Genomic DNA, 21,397 nt, shown 5'->3' with positions numbered 1-21,397 from the left:
AGCCCACCAGCATCAGGGGCTTATCTACAGCATTCTGTAATGCTGTAGATAAGCCCTCGATGTAACCTGAAAGATGAGAAAAAGAGGTTAGAATATACTCATCCAGGGGCGGTGATGGTCCGGTTCTGGTCCGATGGGCGTTGCGGTCCGGGGCCTCCTATCTTCTTACGATGACGTCCTCTTCTTGTCTTCCTGCCGTGGCTCCGGCTCCGGCGTACTTTGTCCTGTTGAGGGCAGAGCAAAGTACTGCAGTGCGCAGGCGCCGGGAAAGGTCAGAGAGGCCCAGCGTCTGCGCACTGCAGTGCTTGGCTCTGCCCTCAACAGGGCAGACAAAGTACGCCTGCGCCAGAGCCACGGCAGGAAGACAAGAAGAGGACGTCATCGTAAGAAGATAGGAGGCCCCGGACCGCGACGCCCATCGGACTAGAACAGGTCCGGGACCAGAACAGGTCCGGGACCGCCCCTGGGAGAGTATATTCTAACCTCTTTTTCTCATCTTTCAGGACACATCGGGGGCTTATCTACAGCATTACAGAATGCTATAGATAAGCCCCTGATGCCGGTGGGCTTAGCTCACCTGCGATTTTGGGGGTGACAGGTTCCCTTTAAGGTTGAAGGCACACTTAAATCCATTGAGTTCTTCCTATATCCTAACAAGGTGTGGCCTGTCTTTGTATTGAGCTGGGCATTATTCATGTAGTCTCCCTCGGCCGTGCATCCACTAGTTGGTCGCAGTCCATCTCAGCCCTTATCTACATTCATGTCACTTGACAAACGGTAAAGTTTTTATTAGAGTTCGGACCATCCCAATTATGGTTGCTGTGACAAGACGGGATGGCTTTCTCATTTTTTTAAATAAAAAAACATGTTAACTAAATACCGTACATTATTTTCACGCACTATGCAATTTATTTATTTACTGTAAGATATTTTGTTATTATGTTTCGGTCCTTGTTTTTTTCTGTTTAGTGGACTGTGTAAACATGTGCTTACATGCTGCATGCACAACAGTTTATATCCCAGTTCATACCTTTTGTTTTTTTTCTATATCCTAACATGTTGATCAAGAGGAAGGCAAATACCAATGGAGCAGACACTAATGGATCAATATTAAAAGAGAAAAAAATCCTTCCTGACTCCACATACAGCAATCAGACTCTTTCCTTAGATCAATGTCCTATCACATGTAGAGATCAGATTGAAGAATCCATTTTGTCTTCCTCTACTCAGAGACGTATATGAAGAAACTTGAGCAAGGTAGACATTTCCTTTTATGGACGCATTCCTTTGCCATATTGTAACCTGCATTCCAGAAGTGAACGTTATCAGTAGAATAGATACTCTTTGTTAGAGAATATGAGCCCTTGTACGCATGTCTGTAAATGCTTATCTCATTCCTATATAAACAGGAGGGGTGAGCCCAGTGAGTCAGAGGCGAGCTCCTGGGCGATCCCTGCATATGAATACACATCTCTTGTGCTGTGTGTTATTACTTGGATCTCTCTACATCAGAAAGCCAGGGACGGATGAGGACTCAACAATTCTGGCGCCTGAACAGGGACCTGAGGAGAGAGTGTTTGCTCGAGATTTACCTGCGGATACGGACAACGGAGATCTCGGATAATGGACGGCAAATGAACTGAAAAACCTGGCCAGGTAAGAGACATTATTAGTTCTCTTTTATCTGCCCTGTATTATCCGAAAGATCTCTATGAGCCGTGTCACGCTGGGTTAGTCTAGTAGTGAGTAGATACCTATAAAACTCGGGTTACCATATTGTATAGATTTATGAGTCTAGTCCCTGGCAGTGTGTGAACAGTGTGTGAACAGTGTGTGAACAGTGTGTGAACAGTGTGAAGGTTGTGACATGTTGTGAAAGAAGAATAGAAGTACGTAGAACAATAAGCCACGATTGTTAGAACAAGGTTATTGGTGAAGTCAGCCTAACTGGGTTATGAGGTAGCGTCCTTCTGGGAGACCTCCGCCCATGCTTGACTCTCCTATAGAACTTGTTTCTACATTCCCTGGATAAGGTGTGATAGAATGAGCCCAGGACGCGGTTTTCATGAGCCTGGGACAAGTATGCTAACTGACACAGAAAGTTTTGTGATCTGTATGGTGTTGCTGGGTCTGTGTGCATAATAGCACTTAAGTACGTCCTGCATATTAGAAGAAACAGAGCAGACAAGCCCTTCAATATTTTAGCTCCCTAGGAGAGAAGGCAACGAGACGCCACCAACAGAGGAAGTGGTTGTCCAAACGTCACCTGGGGTAGAAATAGCAAATATTGAAAGGATATTTTAGCTCCCTAGGAGAGAAGGCAACGAGACATCACCATAGAGTAAGTGATTGTCCAAACGTCACCTAGGGTAGTCATAGCTAATATTGAAAAGAAAAATGGGAAATAAACAGACCAAAACTGTCTTAGGACAAGTGGAAGCAGCAGATATCATACAGGAAAGATGTGGAAAGATAGTCAGAAGACAGATTAGAAGAGTAAGAGGAAAATTGGGAATTTCAGAAGCACTTATGTTCAGTACAGAATGGGAAAGACTGAGTAAAGAACGAGGTGGAATTATCAAAGACAATGGGTGGGAAGAAATCATACATTGTATGATAGAGGTCTCAAAAACAGCAAAAGAGGAGAATTGGAAGTATGATCCAGACACTTCCAAATGGATCATGGGAAAGGGAAAAAGTTGTGATATAATCCCACCACCTTACCTAGATCCAAAAGCCCAATCATTTGTACCATCTGGAAGAGCAGAAGGAGGAAAACAATTTCCAGCCTTGTATCCCAATCTTGGTGGGGTAGGAGGATGGGAATGTTCACACTGTGGACAACAAAATCCAGATTGGAGAAATGATTGCCTAGCCTGTGGTACACCTAGATATGGCGCTGTACTTGCCCCTGTTAGGGTAGTACCAAGACCTTTTAGAGAAGCTGGTGCTGACGGGGTAATGAACACCAGATATCATCAGACCAGACAATACTTCCCTTGGTCCCCTGCTGAGGGTATGTCCCTCTTACATAACGCACCAGATCCTGTCCAGTTTCCAGTTAGATTTGCACAATATATACAACAAATCATGCAGACTCATGCTGGGGTCTGGGCGGACGGGGAAGAATTATGTAGAATGAAAATGTCCCCCGGACTTTTTCAGGAATTATTGACACACTTACAGCCCAATAGACCAGTGGCAGAAGGGGGTGCCTTACAGACAGAAGCATCAGGTACCCAGTTCACAGAGGCATTAATAATTTTCATGAGAGGAAAACAGAGGGAAAGGGGGTCTACAGGTGTGATTATGCAGAAATTTGGGCAAAGTATTGAAGAATATAGTCAGGAACTAGAAAATAGCTTTAGGGATGAAGGATTGGATTTGACTGATGCTTCAGTAAGGAGACTTTTTACAAAACAATTAATAGAGGGGCTAGATCCGAAAATCAGAGAAAAATTTAAATCCTCTACTCCAGATTGGAGAACAATTGAACAACCAAATATTGTGAAACAACGATGTTTAGGAATAGCCATGGATATGAGAGAGAATCATAAGCCTGTTAGAATAGCACAAGCTAATACAGGAGGAAGAGTGAGACACAATTTTCCTTGCCACTACTGTAAAAAGCCAGGTCATTTCCAAAGAGAGTGCAGGAAGAAGTTGGCAGATATAAAGTCAGGCAAATTTGTTCCCAGAAATAACCCTCCCCAAACGGACAACCAGCAGAAATCTACCATCATAGATGGTCCCATACCAGATTCAGATTGACTCGATGTGTTACAAACTTCCCTACCAGCTAGAAGACCTATGATTCAGGTGAATGTGGGGGGGAGAGAGATTCCATTTTTGATAGATACAGGTGCAACTTCCTCAATTTTGAATCAAGATTTTCTTCCGAATCCGGAAGATATTTCAGAACAAACAACTTTTGCTGAGGGTTATGATGGGGTAATTCGAACACTGCCATATACTGTGCCCCTAGAGGTCTCATTAGGACCTAAATGTTTTGCATCCAGATTTTTGTATGCCAGAGGTGCCCCAACATGTTTGTTAGGAACTGATGTCCTAAAGAAATTAGAAGCTAACATCAATTTTAGGGACGATGGCACAGTTATGTTGACTATCCCTGATGATGCAGAAACATTAGAACAATATGTCAGAATTCAGGCTTTTGAGGATTATGCTGAAGAAAAAGAGTACACCATAGATCTAGACCTCTCAATGGTCCCAGAAACACTGTGGGCACAGGGTGACACTGATGTGGGATTATTACATATCTCTCCTGTAAAATTATCTGTGCAACCAGGAGCTGTTCTCCCACAGCTCAGACAATACCCTGTGAGTGCCCAGCAGGAATTAGCAATTACAAAACAGATAGAGGGATATAGAGAGAAAGGAGTTCTGGTAGAGATACAATCACCTGCTAACACCCCTCTGTATCCAGTCAAAAAGAGAACTCTTGATAAGAGTTCTATGCCCAAATATCGTATGGTACATGATCTAAGAGAAATAAACAAAGTTCTAGATCCAATCACCCCAGTTGTACCCAATCCTCATACGTTACTATCACAGATACCAGCCAGTTCTCAAGTGTTTACTGTAATAGATCTTTCAAATGCATTTTTCTCGGTTCCTTTACACCAAGATAGTTGGCATTTGTTTGCATTTACATTTAAGGGCAAACAGTTGGCGTGGACACGCCTTCCACAGGGAATGATACACTCCCCTACTCTTTATTCAAATGCCCTACAAACAGTTCTTCAAAGGTTTGAACCTGAATCACAGGTAGTAATTTTGCAGTATGTGGATGACCTACTACTTTGCTGCCCAGATCTAGAAACTGCAGAAAGGTCCACTGTGAGTTTACTATGTTTTCTAGAAAAAGAAGGGTGTAAAGTGAATAGACAAAAGCTACAAGTTTGTCAGATCAAAGTGGTCTTTCTAGGTCATTGCATTTCTCAAGGTAAAAAGCATCTTACACCTCAAAGAACTGAAGCAATAAGACAGATGAATGAGCCTAGAAATCATAAACAGCTACGAGCATTTTTAGGAATAGTGTCTCATTGTAGACAATGGATTATACATGCCAGTCAACTAATGCAATCACTGTATGACTGTGTAAAAAGTGAACCTTATTTGTTGACAAAAGAAGGTCAGATTTCGTTCCAACAATTAAAAGATGCCCTTGTTTCAGCTCCAGCGTTAGGGCTACCAGACTACACCAAACCATTTCAGCTTATGGCTGCAGAAGTTGATTCCCATGCTACAGGAGTTCTTACCCAGAAGCATGCAGGGAAACAAAGACCAATTGCATATCTTTCAGCAAGGTTAGATCCAGTAGCCAGGGCAGCGCCAACCTGTGTACGTGTGGTTGTTGCTGTCTCGCTATTGTTGGACAAAGCATCAGAAATTGTCCTAGAGTATCCACTCACAGTTCAAACTACGCATGATGTTTATGGGATATTAAACCAGGTCCAGCCAAAACACATTTCCATGGCCAGACATTTGCGGCTACAGTGTTCTTTGCTGCTCCCCTCTACTATCACATTTGCAAGGCTTCAGACTCTCAATTTAGCTACACTGCTACCTCTCGAGTCTGAAGGGGGGAATAAGGACACTGATCCACACGCAAATTTTTTCCCTACAGACACACATGATTGTACAGAGCTCATTTTACAAGAAACGGTAGGCTTACCCAATGTATCCGAAACACCACTTCAAAATCCAGATTTAGAGCTGTTTATAGATGGTAGTAGGTTTGCAGATGACACAGGTAATTTCCATACAGGGTATGCAGTTGTGTCAGAATCTGAAACTCTCAAAGCAGAACCTCTTCCACCGAAACAGTCTGCACAAGAAGCAGAACTAACAGCATTGATTGAAGCGCTAAAAATAGCTGAGAATCAGACAGCTAATATATACACTGATTCTAGGTATGCACATGGTATTGTGTTTGACTTTGGAGTAATCTGGAGAGCTAGAGGTTACATGACAGCGTCAGGCCAACCTGTAAAACATGCTTCTCTGATCAAACAGATCTTAGAGGCTGCACAAGAAACAAAAGAAGTAGCAGTAATTAAGGTAGCTGCACATGTGAGACTCGACACTAGGGAATCTAGGGGAAATGATAGGGCTGATAAAGCAGCCAAGGCAGCAGCGGTCAAACCCTTACAGCAGGTTCATACTGTAAACCCCACAGAAAATACTGAAGATAGACTGAGACAAGCACAGGAAGATGCAGGAGAAGAGGAGAGGGACAGGTGGAAAAAGGAAGGGGCAGAAGAACAAGCAGGAATTTGGAAGAAAGATGGACTAATATGTCTACCTAGAGCCTGGTACCCGATTGTAGTTGGTGGACTGCACCACCCTACTCATGTGTCTGCAAATGCAATGACACTACTGGCAAAGCAAGTCTGGTTGGCTCCAGGTTTTGGCAACTATGCAAGAGACTATTGTGCAACATGCGCTATATGCCTGGCACATAATCCTGGACAGACAACAAAGACCCCTATGAAGCATCACGTCCGACCTCTCTATCCGTTTCAGCGATTACAAATAGACTTTATCCAGCTGCCAAAAAGTAATGGGTATGAGTATGTGTTGGTGTGTGTGGACATGTTCTCAGGGTGGCCAGAGGCCTATCCAGTTCGGAAGGCTTCAGCTAAAAACACTGCTGTAAAGCTAGTTGCCGAACTGATACCCCGTTACGGTCTCCCTGAAGTGATCGAGTCAGATAGGGGTACTCATTTCACTGGAGAAATATTTCAAAATGTACTGAAAATGTTGGGTGTTGAAAGTCAGTTACACACTCCGTACCATCCTCAAAGTTCTGGTAAGGTGGAACGCATGAATGGAACTTTAAAATTAAAAATACAGAAAGCCATGGCTGAAACAGGAAAGCCTTGGACAGAATGCCTTCCACTGGCCCTTTACTCAATACGCAATACCCCAAGGGGTAAGACTAAACTGTCTCCATATGAAATTTTGTTTGGCAGGACTGCCAATTTAGGATGTTATTTTCCACAGCAACTTGTGTTAAATATTGAGTCATTGACTTCTTATGTGCAAAATCTTCAGAAACAATTAACTAAGGTGCATGCACAAGTTTTTACTTCCCTTCCAGATCCTGACAACACTGAAGGAAGTCACAAGTTGGAACCAGGTGATCAAGTCTATGTAAAAAGACACACCAGAAAGGCTCTTGAACCAAGATTTGACGGACCCTTCCAAGTCCTGTTGACAACACCTACATCAGTCAAGCTCGAAGGAAAGGCATCATGGATACATGCAAGCCATTGCAAAAGAGCAGTATAAAACTCATAACATTGATGTTAATAGTATTAACCTCAACGGAGGCATGGGATAAACTGAATTCTCTAACCCCTTTGAACAATAGATTCGTACAACATCATAGAAAATTAGTACATGACTTGTTAAAAAATACACAACCCCTAGCAGATTGTTGGATCTGTACCCATTCACCAGTATCAGCCACAAGTATACCTTTTCTAGCAGTTCCCGTATCAGCAGAAGAAATATTCGCTTGGCCTAATTGTTCAGACAACCTGGCCAACAACCAAATTGGTAATACTAGGCTGTGGAATACTACAATCGCCATACCAATTGTGGGATGGGTAGAATTTCCTTGGTGGCAGGGTAATCTTACAGGAAGAATAGGCAACTTACAATATTTTGCATTCAGGGGAGGAAAATGGGTACCTAGAAATAAGACTGGATTAACTGATTTAGGACAGGTCCCCACTGAAAATCTACAGCTCAGTTTCAGTACAACCACCGACTCTTCTTATGCTTTCAAACCTACAATGTTGGAAAGGTACATACATAATAGAAAATGGGAACATTCTGCGTTGTTCCCCCAAGGTGATGCAAACAGTTGTACAAGCAAACCGGGGAACCTGGTTTGTAATGAATCCGATGAGTATATCAGAGGAATGCCTTTATGTGGGAATCCCGCAGCCGGGTACTGTAGCCCCTTGGGACAAAAACCCTCTTGGTGTATGCTTCAGAATGTATCTAGATTTGTGGATTTGGCTCACAGATTGGTATTGCAGCACTCAGCACTATGGGATCTGCCTGAAGGTACATTTTGGATATGCGGAGAAGGAGCATATAAATGGCTTCCCGTAGGTATAAAGGGTACTTGTACATTAGGACGCCTAACCCCGGCTACTTTCATAATTTCAAATAAACAAGTGAATATGCAAGCCGTGCCCAAGCACACACTGTATAAAAGAGCTGCAGATAACTCACCACGTCCCTCAGGGAGACCACACATAGTGCAAATGGGTATAGCCAATAAAATTGTCAGTTCTATTTTTATTTACCCTATGTTAACACAAATGTGGGATAAATTAGTTAGAGCCACGGATTATCTAGATGATCAGATCTGGGATATATTGGATATACTAAACACTAGTATAGCTGTACAGAATCAGCTTATAATAGTCATCAACCAACATACTCTGGTATTGGATTACCTAACTGCCTCACAAGGGGGTATGTGTCAAATCATCGGACCCACCTGCTGTCATTATATAGACCCGAATAGTACGATGAGTATGACATTCAAATTAAAGGATGTACAACGACTCAGAGATCAGTATGATAAAGACAATGACCAGAATAAGGATAGCTGGTGGTCTGATACTTTCTCTTTTCTCAACCCAGCCAACTGGTTCAGAGGAATCGGTGGGTGGGTTGCTGGGATCATGCAGAGCATAATACATATAGTTATGATTATTGTAGTCATATACGTACTATTCCAGATTGTGCTCAAGAGTATCTCAGTATGCACAGATAAATTTTGTGTAATAGATGCAAGAGTATAAATTTTCTTCTTTATTCTTATGTTATCCTCTAGTGATTCTAATTAATATTACCGTACTAATTTTTGTTTTTATATTTTAGTATACTTATTGCAGAACAAAGAAAAGGTTGTGAGAGTTAAACGGAAGAATTGATAGTAGATTTGATTCTCTTATTGAATACAAGCGTGTACATGTGTAATACCAAAAATAAAGGCTTTGTCTTTGGCCCTGTGGTAATCTAAAATATGGATATGTTAAAGGGGGATTTGTGATAGATTATAAAAGGAATATGTCAAAGGGGGGAATTGTAGAGATCAGATTGAAGAATCCATTTTGTCTTCCTCTACTCAGAGACGTATATGAAGAAACTTGAGCAAGGTAGACATTTCCTTTTATGGACGCATTCCTTTGCCATATTGTAACCTGCATTCCAGAAGTGAACGTTATCAGTAGAATAGATACTCTTTGTTAGAGAATATGAGCCCTTGTACGCATGTCTGTAAATGCTTATCTCATTCCTATATAAACAGGAGGGGTGAGCCCAGTGAGTCAGAGGCGAGCTCCTGGGCGATCCCTGCATATGAATACACATCTCTTGTGCTGTGTGTTATTACTTGGATCTCTCTACATCAGAAAGCCAGGGACGGATGAGGACTCAACACACAGAATCTAGTACCCATAAACTGTAATAATATATTTTTTCAAGAAAGTCATCCAGACACTTCTTGAATTTTAGTAGCGAATCAACCATTACGGCATCATGTGTCAGAGAGTTCCATAATCTCACTGCTTTTACACTAAAGAATCTGCGTCTGTGATTATTGTGAAGATCTGAGGTTGTGGGTTCTAAAAATTAATCAGGTTAACGATGCAACTATTTTTATTCCATCCATGGTAGTACAACAAATCCAGGTAGATGGCCAATATACAATGTCCTCAGTCCACAAGTTCCCAATCCTAGATCAGTAGTCCCACTGGCCCCATACCAGGCGATACCCACTGTCTCCCAACTTTTGGTTGGCCCAAAGATTTTGTATCTCCCGCCAATATAGTCTGTAGTCATAGTCCAGGCTCCTCCAAACAACAAATATCACAACCGACATCCATGTATCCAGGATCAACAATCCTTAAGAAAATTTGGTAACTCCAGACTACAGATCCCTCAAATGTAGCAGGAGGATCCATGCCCAGCTGGCAAATGATCTCCAAAACTCCATATACCATCCATCCCAGCTTGGATCCTCTCTCTTCGAAGTCACTCCAACAACTGCCTGATTCAACACATGTGTCTTTTTCTCCCTCCCCTTAAAGAGGGGATCGATAGGATGATTACTTTACATTTACCTTTAGCAATCTACTGTCTGGCCTTATGGTTACATAAGATCTAGCTTGCACTCTTCCTCAGCTTACGGTCACTGAATGTAAGCATTGATTCCTGAGGATGAACTGATGACAAGCAAATCACTAATAAAACACAGAAAGAAAATATCTAATAAAACACAACAATATTGACACAACCGGTGCTCCGTGCTGGAAAAAGTCTCTCTCTCTTAGAGCTGTGGACTATAGTCTTTAGTAAGTGGCCATATCCTCACAATTATGATTAAACCTTCTTTCATCTAGATGTAGAGGATACTTACTTGTCCCTGTTGCAGGTCTACGTGCAAAAAAAAAATTAGAAATATCTCTGTACTGTCCCCTCATATTTGTACAATATAATAAGCCTTCGTTTTCCCAACCTAAATAGCCACAAGTTTATTAACCTGTCTTGGTATTGTAGTCCCCCCATTAATTAACCTTGGTTGCTCTTCCCGCACCTGCTCTAGTTCAGCTATGTCCTTCTTATACACCAAAGACTAAAATTATCCCCAGTATTCTAAGTATGGGCGCACTAGTAACTTGTTTAGAGGCAAAAGTATGTTCTCGTTATGAGCATCAATGCCTCTTTTAATGCATCCCATTATTTTATTTGCCTTGATAGCAGCAACCAATGTGAGAGTTTCTTGAGCAAAAACTACTGTAGCCAAAACCGTGACAACTTTTGAGTTGGAGGAGTGGCGAGGCGTGGATCCTTCACATTCTTCACAGTGACCTTTAATTGTGATATGGTTGGACTACACCACCAGTAAGGCAATGACAGCCAGTGACAGAGGAAAATCTGTGACTTCTCTGTATTTAGTGGTTACTACTCACCTGGGCGGTTATCTGTAGGAATCTCCTCTTTACACCACTTATCCTGCCTCACATATGTCTCTGTAGTATTAATTTGGGTCAGATCTTTACCCTGAAACAAAGATTGTAAAAGTCACAGACAGATGAAGAAGTCACATCTATGATCAGCTCTAATCCTGCCATCTCCACTGTTCTCATTACACAAGTATAAAACATGTAATACTGGTGGATAAAACAAAATTAAGCACAAGACCTTCACAGTCGTCTATATATCATAAGGGAGATCTCATGACATTTCTCAATCTACCTGATGATCCTGAGGAACATTGGGATTTTCTTGATTACAGTCCTGTGGAAGAAGAGGACGAGGACATCTCTCTGGTGTTGTCCTCTTACTCGATAGACCTGGGGGAAACACATACAGGCACTGAATTCATTTTTTTTTACATACAGATAATTATAGGCCATGCGTATTTAGTCTGGCTATTACCTGGTGATGTGAGGGGATGAGGAACCTCCATCATGACGTCCTTGTACAGATCTTTGTGTCCTTCTAAATATTCCCACTCCTCAATGGAGAAATAGATGGCGACATCCTGACACCTTATAGGAACCTGCCACATACAATGATACCATCATCCCCCGATCCCTTCATAGCATTATTTTATGTCCCAGCATTCCCAGCAGTGTCACCTCTCCAGTCAGCAGCTCAATCATCTTGTAGGCGAGTTCTAGGATCTTCTGGTCATTGATGTCCTCATTCATCAGTGGGTTAGGTCGAGACCCAGTGATTGGGTTCAGGGGTCTTCCCCATCCCTCAGACAAAGGGTCCTGACAGCGTTCACTAGAGGTCTTCTTCACTACTGTGTAATCCTGGTTATGGAGAGACACATTAATAAATCTCACTACAGACATTTCCAGAGTCCTCACCTCTCCAGTTCTGTCCATCTGTTATTCCCATAGATAAGAATGATGTAATATGACATCATCAGAATCTCTCACCTCTCCAGTAAGCCGGAAGAGGATCTCTAGAGCGAGATGTAATATCCTCTCCACCATTTTCTCCTTGTCCATCTCCATCCTCGATGGATCAAATCAGAAGAATTTTCTTATATAGAAGATCGCCACTGAAATGATCAAACATTATAGGGATCTGAATGGGAAGATGACAATGTAACATCCCATGTAATAACACAATTACAGGAGATAATAAGGGAACATATGAGGAGATAGAACTGAAAGCCAAAGCACTGTGGAAAATGTTGGCGCTATATAAATAAAGATTATTATTATAGAATGTTGTTGTATTATATGTTGTATTCCCAGATCATATAAACTAGAATGTCATAAACATCACCCACTTGCTTCACTCATGACTTGGATGTGATTGTAAAGGGGGACTCCGCTTCTTACAATCACTTGTCCATTCAACTACCACAATAGACTGCATCCATGGGTAAAAAAACAAGCTATACTTTTCCTCTTTGATGTGGGTACATTTAGAACAGCAAGTTACAAATGTATTAAAATGTAGTTTTAATGGATAAAAAAAATAAGTACAGTGGTTAAAAAAGATGACAAATAAATGAAATGATAAGATTTACACACAAGGAAAAACAACACAAAAATAAACAGATTAAATCCAGAAACGTCTTATGGATTGATCCTTCTGGTGGAATTGATCACCGCAAAAATTAGGACAGATGTACAATTCAAGTTGTCTATCCTGGATCTGACAATGAGATTTTCTGGAGGAGATATTGTAAATAGTGATGAGCAAGCATGCTTGGCACTGCTCGATAACTGATCGAGTATCGCGGGTGCTGGAACGTCATGATCGAATCCACACCCTGCTTGTTTCGTGGCTGTTAGGCAAACAATAAACATGTGAGGTTTGTCTGCCATACACAATAATGCCTCAGTCGTGTTGGCCACTGACATTACTGTGATTGGGAGGCCATATTTTGTCACTGGGTCCTATATAAAATCCGGTGACGTGATGAAAGCAGTTCAGGGAGAGTTGATAAGAGATAGATGTCTGTGAGATATATAATTAGTATTGTGTGTGTAGTTTACTGTACATAGATTAACCTAATAAATAAATAAATGAAAAAAATTACGTTGAGTCCACCGCTTGGGTGTCTGAGAAGAGCGGTCACTTTTCTGCTATTCACAGACGCCGGAGACAGAATGGGGTACATGGACTAAATCGGACTTGCGTGAACGAGGGACTTTCTATTGTCTTTATTTCTGTCTTTTAATGTTTTTCAGGTATCCTTTTCTGGATTACTTTGGATTCGATGGGTTACGGTGGACCTAGATGGGATTTTTTTTTCAACAAATTGGTGAACAAGGGATAGTTTGGGGAGTCTTTACTCAAAGTGTTTTTTTCTGTGTGTGTGTTTTTGTTATTTTGTATTACCTGGTTAGTAAAGGGGGTGTCCGATAGACACCTCTCCATTACTAAACCCAGGGGTTGATGGCAGCTGTGATTTTTGAGAAATCACAACTGTCATCAAACTCAACTACCAATACCCTGATTACCACCGCACCAGGGCAATTGGGAAGAGCTGGGCAAAGCGCCAGAATTGGGGCGTCTAATATGATTCACCACTTCAGGGGTTGCTGCGTGCTGGTATTTTTAGGCTAGGAAGGGTCCAATAACCAGGGACCTTCCCAGCCTGACTATATAATCCTGTAGCTGTCTGCTTTATTTTGGATGGTTATCAAAACTAGAGGGGGCACCATATCATTTTTTTAATTTATTTATTAGGATAATCCATGTACAATAAACTACATACCGTATTTTTCGGACTACAAGACGCACTTTTTCCCCCCAAAAAAAGGGGGGAAAATGGGGGGTGCGTCTAATAGTCGCAATGCAGGCTTACCGTGGCGGCAGAGGTGCGGCGGCAGAGGTGTGGCAGCAGAGGTACGGAGATGAGGAGGCGCAGTGAGCGGGGTCCCTTTTCCCGATGAGGTGATGCAGCAGCCCGGTAAGGCAGCAGAGCCGGGTGAATCCGGATGTTATCGGTGGGTGCGGCCATCTTCCTGAGGCCGAGCGTTCGCAGATGGAGCTCTGCTGCCCGGGGCTTCAGGAAAATGGCCGCGGGATGCCGCGCGTGCGCAGATGGGGATCGCGGCGGCCATTTTCCTGAAGCCCCGGGCAGCAGAGCTCCATCTGCGAACGCGCGGCCTCAGGAAGATGGCCGCGCCCACCGATATCAACAGGATTCACCCCGCTCTGCTGCATTACCGGGCTGCTGCAGCTGCATCACCTCACCGGGACTTTGGACTCTGTATACTCCATCCTTTTGCTTCCCAGGATGGGTGCAGCAAGGTTCAGGAAGGATCTCGTGGGCACATGGACTGGAGATGATGGAGGTAGTGGTGTACATTGTGAAGCAAGTATTCCACAGGCGCTCAGATGTCTGAGTCCTTGCCGCTTCCCGGCGCTCCTCAGCACCGCATGGCACGGCCGGCTCTCCGCCTCCAGCAGGGCTCGCAGCAGTACAGAGGCGCTTTTCCCGCAGTGTCCGGTCATGGCGGCTGTGTCTCGGTAGCGGAGCTCCTCACTTATTACCGGCTTCTGAAATAATTATTGCGCTGAGGAGCGCCGGGAAGCAGCAAGGACTCAGACATATGAGCTCCTGTGGAATACTCGCTTCACAATGTACACCACTACCTCCATCATCTCCAGTCCATGTGCCCACGAGATCCTTCCATCACTTCACCGGGGAAAGGGACCCTGCCCACGCCATACCTCTCACTGTGCCTCCTCATCCCAGCTCCTGTCGGTAACCACTGCTGCCACCCTCCCATGGACACCAGGCCGTGGCGTCGCCCACCTAAGCAGGAAGGGACCCTGCTCAGGTGCACGCCGTACCGCATCACCCCACCTCTGCCGACACCATGCCTCCTGTGACCCTGCTCTGCCACCACCAGCCCTCAGGTAAGATACTGTAAATTCGGACAATAAGACGGACCCCCATCTTATAAAAAATCTTTTTTTCTGCAATTTTCACCCCAAATTTGGGGTGCGCCTTATGGTCCGGTGCGTCTTATAGTCCGCGAAATACGGTATGCAAGACACTAATTATATATCTTATGGATATTTTTATTTTTGCACATTTAATAACATACCAAAGAGAGACAAAAACGCACATAAAAATGCAAGTGAGGTGCAGGATTCAGGGGTGAGGAGTGGGTTGTAGATGATGCAGGGGATGATGAAGTCCTAGACCCCATATGGAGCAGGGGCCATTCTAGTGATGTGAGCAGTTCAGAGGACGGTGAGGTGGCCATGCTGCCCCAGCAGCACAGCAAAAGAGGTAGAAGGGTACTAAGTAATGATGAGCGAGTGTACTCGTTGCTCGGGTTTTCCCAAGCACGCTTGGGTGACCTCCGAGTATTTGTTAGTGTTCAGAGATTAAGTTTTCATTGCCTCAGCTGAATGATTTACAACTATTAGCCAGCCTAAGTACGTGTGGGGTTGCCTGGTTGCCACGGAATCTCCACATGTAATGCTAATAGCTGTAAATCATTCAGCTGCCGCGATGAAAACTTAATCTCCGAACACTAACAAATACTCGGAGATCACCCGAGCAGCGAGTAAATTCACTCATCACTATGCTAAGGCACAGCAGGCAGCCCCTAGCCAGTATGTCTGCTGCTACAGCCCACAGCTGAAATCAGTACACCAAAGCCAGCTCCCAGAGAGCTCCCTGGTATGGCATTTCTTCATGGAATATACTGATGACAAGTGACAGGTGATTGCCTGCTGTTCTGTCAGAGCTTGAAGCCAGGGACAAATCTTTTGAACCTGAGCATCACCTGAATGACGAGGCAACTGAATTCCAAACACAAAAGTGCAGTGGAGTACACACGTTAAAAACCATGACATGTCCGAACTTCTTACTGCTCCCTCTTCTGCTGCAGTCTCGGCCTCTTCCTTCTGCCCACTAACAACAGGGCCATCTACCTCCCGACAAAAAGAGGATGTGACAGCACCACCACCAATGTCATTGAGCAGCTCCACACCGTCTCTTTGAAGTGTTCAGCTTTCCTTCCCCCAAACCCTAGATCTGCTACTGTGAAGGGTTAAACTAAGATCAAAACTAAAGGCTTCATTTTTTTGCTTGAAACTCTGTCCTGTTTCTCACAAAGATAACATTTTGTTACTTAATTAGGCTATGGTTTATAATTGGTGTAAAGACCTTGAGTGTTCTAACTTGACCAGGGAAGGGACTGGGGGGTGTACCGCTAGATAAGACTTTGAGGCACCTGTTAACATGTTGTTTTATGCCAAAAAGACACAACCATATATGTAGTTTCCGTTTTTTCTGTATCCTCATAGGTTAAGTTTTTCCTGCATTTTTATAGGTTAAGTGCTGAAAGTGTGTTTTTATACTATTGGTTGAAGTAGAATTTGCTAACATGATAAAAGTACAACACAATAAACGGGGGCTAGGAATCTCCTTTGATTCTCCCAAACAGAGCTACGTCTCCGTCTGGTCATTCTCAGTTGCCGGCAACACCCTGTTAATTAATTTGAAAATCACTAAGGTCAACCGTGAAGGGTCACTTTAGATCCTCCCTCAACAGCTTGGCGCCCATACGTGGGGCTCCCAATTAGGGACTCCTCTTCCCCGGAGGGCAACAAGACAAAGGACCCTCGGACCGGACACAGGCACTGGAAAATTGGGACTGATCATCCCCCACGACAACCACGGTAAGTTGGCAGTTATACTGTTCAGACTGACCGTTTGGTGTGGTTTTCCTGTGTTTGTTGCTGCAAAGAGGATCTGAGGTTGTCCCCTATGGTGGGGTGATTCTTGGGTGGAATCATATAGAGGTGTAGTTCCATTGGGGGCCCAGTGCTCGAACCGTACCTCATAAGGGACGGACACCCCGGATTGACCAGTGATTGTAATTCTCTTTTTAGTCAAAATATCCTGAATTCCTGATCATTGTTAGAATCAGGCGCGGTGAGGTGATCGAAGATTGGGTAGGATACGTAACTCAGGAATATATAGAAGTATACAGTATATATCCAGAGGTGTCCGGAGGGAAGTCTAAGACGCCCTCCTCCTTTCACTGAGTACCGCGTTTTTGGGTTGTCCCAGTGGGGGACAGAGAGACCCAGTGGAACAAAACCGTAAGGCCGTCGGTATTGTGCACAAGTAAAGTAAGGATATTTAGCTCAAAAGGTGAATCATGTTTCCGTGGAACAAAAAGAAGACTGAATTTGTGTGATGAATCTGATACCGTTAGTCTTATGATTCAAAGACGGGGAAAGAAATCTGTCAGGAATGCAGGAAAAATATTCTCAATTATGGGTTTTCCTAAGGGCGGGAGGCTACAGCCTACGTTATGGGACGAAGGTATCAGAAAGAACAAGGGAAGGTTGATTGATAAGGGTTTGTTTAAAGATGCTGTGGAATTCCGTGGTCTGGCACATGAATTATGTGACGAAGGGTATGTGGAGGTAGAAGAGGAAGTGAGTTCTGATTGTCTCTGTTATTGCTACGTTGAAAAAGGAAAGCTGTCTACTCCTATGATAAAGTCTGGATGTTTTGTGGTGCAGGAAGGTATTGAGAAAGCGATTGAGAATAATGTGTCAGAAAGACAAACAATTAAAAATGATGATCTGGAACAGGGGGTCTCCCTGCTAGATGATAAGGTCCCTCCCCAGGAAATCAAGCCTCTTCTCCCGATTGTAAGCTCTGTGCCCCTTAACCCCAAAGCTCCAATATATCCTGGGTTGCCAAAACTCAGTGCGCCCCCACCCTATGATCCTGCCGGGTGGATTTGTGATGTATGCAGAGTTACTAATTCTCAGTGGAGAGAGGTCTGTTACAATTGTGAAGCAAGAAGACCCGGAGTTGTAGCCCCCACCTTTCCCTTGCTAAACGCTGACGGCACTTATCAGCCACTGCCACCACCAGCTCCTGTTATGCCTAGTATTGCTAGTGGTTATGAGTATCCACCCCCTCCTACTTTAGTCACCCGCTCAGAGACGGGATACACAGAGGAGACAGAAGATTTCCAGGAAATGTATTCTAATGTTATTCCTGGACCCCACCATCATGATGTGCTCTTTAGGATAGGGACAGGGGATCTTACGAAGCAGCACGTTGGGGCCATAGTAAATGCCGCAAATAATCAACTCCACCATGCTGGAGGACTGGCCGCAACAATTTCACAGAAAGGCGGACCTATGATACAGGAAGAATCTAATTCATATATACAAACTTATGGCCAGGTAGAAACAGGACAGGTCGCAGCAACCAGAGCAGGACAGCTGCCGTGCCAATATGTGATACATGCAGTGGGACCACGATATGATCCTACCAATATCCCAAGATCCCAACAATTACTTACTGAGGCTGTCCAGAATGCAATCTTGTATGCCTCCTCTGTCCCCCCCAGTACGATGCCTCAACGTACAATGGTACATTAATCTCTGCCGGTATCTTTCAATATTCCAGGAAGGATGCTGCCATGATCATAGTATCAGCAATAGAGCGGTGTATACAGGAAAACCCCATCAAATTGGAGGAGGTCCGATTTGTCCTTGACAGCCGCCTAACGGCCCATCAGGCAATACAATCTCTAACTGTAACAGAGCCTCCTGCCCCGCTTCCGCAGCAGATGCCTCTTGTACCCGTACTACCGCCACCTCCTCCCGCCTCCGAGTCAGTAATATCAGAGTTTGGAGAGGATGATGTGGAAACTACTCCTGACAGGCCAAAGTATACCCCCTTTTCTCCATCCCAGATAGACACCCTTTGTAACCAATTACCCGACCCAGAAACCTCCCCCATGGCCTTCTATAGACAAATAGCAGCGAATCGAGAGATTTTTTCCACTCCCCGAAGAGATCTGTTACACTTACTCCAGGTGAAGGCTGGAGAGGGGTATTTTCCAATTATTGAGGGTGGCATAATGTATAATGTGAACCTGGACGGGGGAACATATGAGAGTGGTGTTGATTTCTGTAATGCTTTAAAGGTTTGGGCACAGGATAGACTAGCGGACCAAGCTACCTCCCTCACTGATGTCACACAGGACAAGGGGGAGACTGCGGAGAAGTTCTATGGGCGTCTTATGGTAGTGTTTAAAGATTTGGGGTTTTCACTGTATAATAAAGCCCATTCACACCTTTTTGAGGCAGCTTTGATGTCCGGCCTTAAATCTGAATTGAAAGAGGCAATAAGGTCAGTTAGACCTGACATCGAGAACTCCACTCCGGATGATGCATTAAAAGTAATTAAAAGTTTTCAGAAGAATTTAGCACGTTCTGCATCAACAGGAAAATCAAAAGTTAAAACTGTAGCTGCAGCAATCTCTGCTCCAATTCCAGCCCCCACCCCAGGTACAAGCACGCAGCTGGCTCCTTATCAGTGGCCTGCCCAGCAGCAAACTCCAGTTCCAGTCCTCCCACCTTATACGAATTCAGTCCCCTACTCAAATATCCCTTTTAACCCTATGTCTGGAAGTATCGCTCCCCAGCCCCGCCGCACCAGTTCTCGCTTGCAGTGTTGGCGCTGTGGCCGACCCGGTCACTTTCAGAGAGATTGTTACACCCCTGCTGACAGATGCTACCCTCAAGTTCCCCCTTCCAGTCACAACCTGAATACAGGGAACCCCAGAGGATACCCCAATTACAGACAGCCTCAAAATCCTGATAATCGCCCATACTGAAGGGGTGGCCAACCAGGGTCTGCCATCACAATGTCCTCCACCAAAACCTGGGGCATGCTCATCTGTCACGCTTCCTGTCGGGGACACCCTTGTTAAGTTCATGGTAGACACTGGGGTGGCCAACCCTATAATCAGGTCATCAGATGTACCTACAGATATCCCTACTCAATTCTCAGACCAAGAGCTTGTTTTAATTGGAGTAGATGGCAGACCCAATAAACATACTCTTACAAAACCCATTCCTGTGGGGCCTTTCCCTGAAGTTACTGCTCAGTTCGTAATCTCTCCCACATGTCCTGTAAATTTACTGGGGGCAGATTTATTATCACAGTTCCGCTCCAGAATACAATTCCAAGATGATGGTCAGATGGTCCTCACATTATATAACCCCTATGCAGATAAAGATAGTGAGATCTGTATCCTACATGCCCTTCCTATGGTTATGATGGCCCTGATAGGCCCAGATCCACCCCCAATCATGCCTGAGCACCAGCGACTCGCCCCCTATCTCTCAGAGATACCACCTAAACTTTGGTCAAAAGGGCCAGATGATATAGGGAAAATGCCTGTAGAACCAGTAAAAGTGTTTCTCAAACCTGGTGCCCCTTTTCCCAAAGTCCATCAGTACACTTTGAAACATGATCAGGAGCAGGGCCTCAAGGGGCAAATTCAAACTTTACTCGATAATGGTGCCCTGGTACCCTGTGTTTCCCCATGTAACACGCCCTTGTTTCCCGTTAAGAAAAAGACCTCACCCGGCCAACCCCCTGTGTACCGGCTGGTACAAGATCTACGGGCAGTTAATGCAGTTACTGTTCTAGAAACTCTGGTGGTGCCTAATCCACATACTCTCTTGTCCCAGATACCTCAGGATGCTGCTTGGTTCACAGTCATCGACCTTGCCAATGCCTTCTTCAGCATTCCATTACACCCAGATTGCCAGTTTCTGTTTGCATTCACTTATCAGGGACGACAATTGACATGGACAGTTATGCCACAAGGGGCCCAAAACAGTCCCAATCAGTTTGCAAAAAATATGAGCGAGTGTCTTTTACCCTGGCAGTTAGAACATCCCTATGTCACGCTGCTTCAGTATGTGGATGATCTTTTGTTGTGTGCACGAACAGAGCAGGAAGACATTGCTGCCACTGTTAGCCTCCTCAAGTATCTGGCAGATCTGAACTGTCGGGTTTCGGCCTCGAAACTTCAGTTCTGCCTTGGTCAAGTGATATTTTTGGGTCACTGTCTCCTTCAGGGTGCCAGACACCTCACAGAAGAAAGAAAAATAGCCGTCAGCTCCCTTCCTTTCCCAAAAGATGAGACTGAACTCCAGCGTTTTCTTGGACTATGTACTTATTGTCGTCAGTGGATACCGGATGCATCCCGCATAATGCAACCTCTCTACAATGCCTTAAAAGACTGTATAATTAACTATAAGGAAAGATCACCGGTTTGTATGGAAAGCCTTTATCATGCCTTCTCTGAATTAAAGCGACTTATTGCCTCCGCCCCTGCCTTGGGCATCCCGGACTATACTCGACCGTTCCATTTGTATGTGTCTGAGAATGAAGGACATCATGGGCGAGACGCAGGCACAGGCTGTATCCCCCTCAGGTGAATATACTGCTGCTATATAGGCTATTTAAACACGTGGATTTAGCATAGGCTGTCACTGTTTGCACCTATTG

General features: G+C 44.2%; 1 protein-coding gene across 1 annotated transcript in view; it reads right to left on the bottom strand.

The window, feature by feature from the left end:
* LOC143766165 (uncharacterized) overlaps positions 1-21,397 on the bottom strand; it is a 48,027-nt gene that overhangs the window by 5,635 nt on the left and 20,995 nt on the right. The window contains exons 2-6 of the mRNA XM_077253631.1: positions 12,006-12,130; positions 11,697-11,876; positions 11,494-11,617; positions 11,311-11,408; positions 11,025-11,115 (exon numbers count right to left, since the gene is read on the bottom strand). Of these exons, the coding sequence (XP_077109746.1) occupies positions 11,025-11,115; positions 11,311-11,408; positions 11,494-11,617; positions 11,697-11,876; positions 12,006-12,083 (571 nt within the window). The 5' untranslated portion in view covers positions 12,084-12,130. The remainder of the gene's footprint in view (positions 1-11,024; positions 11,116-11,310; positions 11,409-11,493; positions 11,618-11,696; positions 11,877-12,005; positions 12,131-21,397) is intronic.

Source organism: Ranitomeya variabilis, chromosome 4, assembly GCF_051348905.1.
Source record: "Ranitomeya variabilis isolate aRanVar5 chromosome 4, aRanVar5.hap1, whole genome shotgun sequence".
Classification (NCBI taxonomy): Eukaryota; Metazoa; Chordata; class Amphibia; order Anura; family Dendrobatidae; genus Ranitomeya; species Ranitomeya variabilis.
The sequence above is the reverse complement of the archived record's forward strand: the minus strand, read 5'-3'. Positions and strand labels throughout refer to the sequence as shown.